Source organism: Plasmodium cynomolgi, chromosome 13 (assembly GCF_000321355.1).
Source record: "Plasmodium cynomolgi strain B DNA, chromosome 13, whole genome shotgun sequence".
NCBI classification, from domain to species: Eukaryota; Apicomplexa; class Aconoidasida; order Haemosporida; family Plasmodiidae; genus Plasmodium; species Plasmodium cynomolgi.
The window spans coordinates 1398956-1402726 of NC_020406.1; the positions used below are offsets into that span (position 1 = coordinate 1398956).

Below are 3771 nucleotides of genomic sequence, written 5' to 3' on the forward strand. Positions count from 1 at the left end.
TTAAGTCTCGTCCGTGTAGCCAGATAGGAAAACGTTCAAAAGTTCGTAGCCATATTTTTTTATTTTAGCTTCCCCGAATCCTGTGAGATTCAAATTTTTGATGTCTTCAATCGAGCTGGGGCGATGCAACAGGAGTAGTTTTAAATTCTTTGTGCTGATTACTTTTTCTGGATCTGTAATATTATTCCATTTTGACAATTTAACTCTGCATTGTAGTAGATTTTTTAGCAAGCTGCCATCTTTGCTCTTAGCAGGTGCTCGTGATGAGGTCTCCATCTTTGTCTGGCTTGTTCGCTTAGTACAATTGCTTTCGTAGGGGATTGACGATGTGCTACTTACTGTGTGCGCTTCTCCCGAGTTTGACGCGTTCTTATAACTGGGCGGGTTGTCACAGCTGAGCGGGCAGTAATTATTCTGTAGGATGCTATTTCTCACGGGGTTATCCTCATATGGCTGATCAGGAGGATGCTTGTACGTGTTGCTATGTGCGCTGTGTCCGTAATTCACACGGCTGTCATTATTAGTGTGTTTGTCGTAGTTGCGACCGTCCTGATGGTACACAGTGGTATGATAATCAGCCTGATCATACAGACTTCTCTCCTTCACCAAAACGTTGTTATATAAAGCATCCTTGGGCACTCTTCTGAATTGGTGGTACGTGTACTCCTCCTTGTTGACCTTCCGATTGGTCATTTGGTTTGCTACCATATCTGCATTATAGTCTAGGTGTTTCATCTCGGCACTGTCATGATGATCCAACGTGTCGATCAATTTTAACAACTCGTTGAGACTTAAGTACGAGTTGGGCGGACAGGAGCATCGAACCTTCCTGTCACTTAAATAATTTCGAATATTCACATTATTTGACGGGCTGTAGTATTTGTATGGGATGTTGTTATCCTCTAACGATTTTATCTGCTCATGCAGGTTATTTATTACTTTTCCCTTCTTCATTTTAAGAAGGGGCGACGTGGGGGGGGCGTCGCAGCGGGGCTAGTGAAGCGTATCTCACATCAGGCGAAGTGGCAACCCCCCAAATAGCTTTAACCCGTGCACACAAAATGGCTACGAAAAAGGGGCCAACGAAACAGTGGTTAACTCGCAAATTTGTTTTCGCATTGTGCAAAGGGAAGGGGGGTAAACGAGCGGATAGGTCTCTATCCAGTTGCAGTTCAAAAGGGAAGAAAAAAAAAAAAAAAAAAACTCCAAAATGGGCAAGATTACCAAACGGGCGGCAGAAATCACCCAATGTGTGCAAACAATTTGCAAACCATGCGAAGATTTTCACCCTTAGCGACAACACGGACTGCCCATTTTTTATGAATTGCAATGCACACCTTTTTATTATCCTTCCAAATTTGATCTTCCATAAGGAGTGGCACAAATGGATAAAAAAAAAAAAAAAAAATTGGCAAGCATGCATTATGGGCAGTATGACTCTTCAGAAGTTCGTTCTAAAATTTTCACTCTCGTAATCTCATCGCTCTGTCCCCCCCCTATGACCTCACACTTCGCTTTTGCACATACCACCGATGGGTGAATCAATCGAGCACAACTGAGCTTATGTTACTTCCCCGTTATTTGCTAAATCGTTTTTCCCCCCTTTGAGAGAAATCCTCACAGCAAAATTGTTCACTTTAAAAATTGAAGAAAAAAAGACATATCATAGGTATGCCACAAAAATGCCTAGCTTAGCACACCATAGGAAATTAGCAGGAAAGTTTCTCAATTTTTCTGTTTAAAAACGCCCCTCTTTTGTCTCTTCATATAGAAGGATATATGCATACGCAGGGAAATATTTCCCCCTTTCCAATTTAGCACTCTAAAAGAGGTAAAAAAAAAATCCCTTTCCGTTTTGTATTACCAAAAAATATGCTCCGCGTCCGTCAGGAGTTTAAAAAATGGATTGCACTTTTTTAACATGTGAAATTAGGGGGTGTCAAATTTTTTATATATAACCCATACGTGCGAACGCGCTTGTTGCAAAAGTTAGGAAAGTAATGGCAGTGGTAGATGCAATGCGATTCAGCTCAAGTAAATCGTTTCAGTTTTTTTCTGTTTTGTGGGTATCTCCCCCATTTCAGCCATAAAAGCGCGTTTTTACAGCACAGAATGAATGAACGTTTTGAGCCCTACCTCATCGGACACCCCACCCACCCATGAGGGATAAAAAAGTTTGCATTATTCTTATTCGTCTCTATGAAATAGTAATCTCATTTACTTGTGCTATATCGTTAGCGAGATTCGTGCGCAGATGGGCTAATTTTCCTTCCTTTTTTTTAGTCCTCTTTACAGTAGTAGCCGTTACTGCGATTCATAATTGTCTAAAGGGATTCCAATAACGCGGCTTTTATAACGTTTAAAGTGAAAAAAAGGAGTAGGGGCAAACACATGCATATGTAGGCGGATGAACAGGTAAGCGGATGCACAGGTAGGCGGATGAGCAGGTAGACAGACACACATGTAAGCAGACGCAAAGGTAGTCAGACACACATGTAAGCAGACGCAAAGGTAAACAGACACACATGTAAGCAGACGCAAAGGTAGGCAGATGCACATGTAAGCGGACGCGCAGTGGCAGCCGCCAAGCACCACCATTTAGTAGGAGGATTTTTTGGACCGCTTCACTATAAGTTCCGCTGAGGTCCTCTTGGTGGGTGAACTTTGTTCCGAAAAATCGTTACCGTACACATAATTCTTGTTGTCTTCGTAATTCTCTTCTTGGGGTTGTCTCCCCCTATTGTCATTATAAGCCGAATATGAATAATAATATTTATCAAAGGGTTCAGATGAGTTCAGGTTATTTTCGTTATTGGTAATCCCATTCCCTCTACTGTCATATCTGTAATTACTAGCATACGCATTGTAATTTTCGTACTCGTTATGGGTCCCCCCATTCTGATAATCATAATAGTTGCTCGATTCTTCACCCATGTAGCGGCCATCCATATGGGTTTGATTTTTAGAATAACCCCTATTATAATATTCATCATTTCCTCGGCTTTCTGTGCATGTAGCCCTTCGCTTCATTTGGGCATCTGAATACATTTCACCTTTTTCCCTTTTAGAGGAGCCCACATCTGATGCATAACCATCGAATGCATCTTCCCCGGCATAAAGATTAGAATCCTTATTTACCACTCTCTGAAAGGTAGGGTATGGAATTCCTTGTGCAATTTGTTTATCTGGTTTGTAACAAAATTGTGGAACGTCATACGGTAAAGGGACATTGATATAGACGTCCTTCGGAGGGCCAACTGGTGTAGGTACATAAATTGGTACCTCTATTTGTACATCTTCAACTTCAGGCACCTCGTAAATTTTTTCTATTACTTTTGTGTACGGTTTGTGAACAATATGTTCCTGTTCAATATCGATGTACTCTACTGGACCTGGAACATGTCTTATTTTTTCGATTTCTCTTATTTTTAATTTTGGGACAATTCTGACCTGTTCCACTGGGATGTCTACCACCTTTACGGAATCTACAAATCTGGTTATTTCTCTCACTTCAGGAACTTCGACAATCTTTGGTGCCTTGTGAAAAACGGGAACTTCCGCGTGTCTTTGAAAATGATGTAGTCTGCATCTATGTGCACTAAAAAATGGAGACGCCCGAAGGTGCCTTTTTCTAATTACTGGGTTGGAGTGGCATAACTCGCCCATACAGCCAGCGTAAAATGGAGACCCCATTTGTGTGTTATAACCATCGTAGGGGAAGCTAATTCTTCGGAGGGAGTTTACGCACAAATTTTCGCCGTTTAATTCCAT

At 41.4% G+C, this 3771-nt stretch overlaps 2 protein-coding genes across 2 annotated transcripts; both read right to left on the reverse strand.

The window, feature by feature from the left end:
• Nucleotides 1-948, reverse strand: PCYB_133960 (hypothetical protein; the record flags this gene model as incomplete). The annotated part of the gene is made up of 1 exon (XM_004224421.1): nt 1-948. A coding segment is annotated over one exon (948 nt), but the record flags the coding sequence as incomplete, so codon positions are not given.
• A 1650-nt stretch (nt 949-2598) lies between these two features.
• On the reverse strand, nt 2599-3771 carry PCYB_133970 (hypothetical protein; the record flags this gene model as incomplete). Its single annotated transcript, XM_004224422.1, has 2 exons — nt 2599-3528; nt 3640-3771. 2 exons carry the CDS (start codon nt 3769-3771, stop codon nt 2599-2601), a joined length of 1062 nt encoding a protein of 353 aa, XP_004224470.1.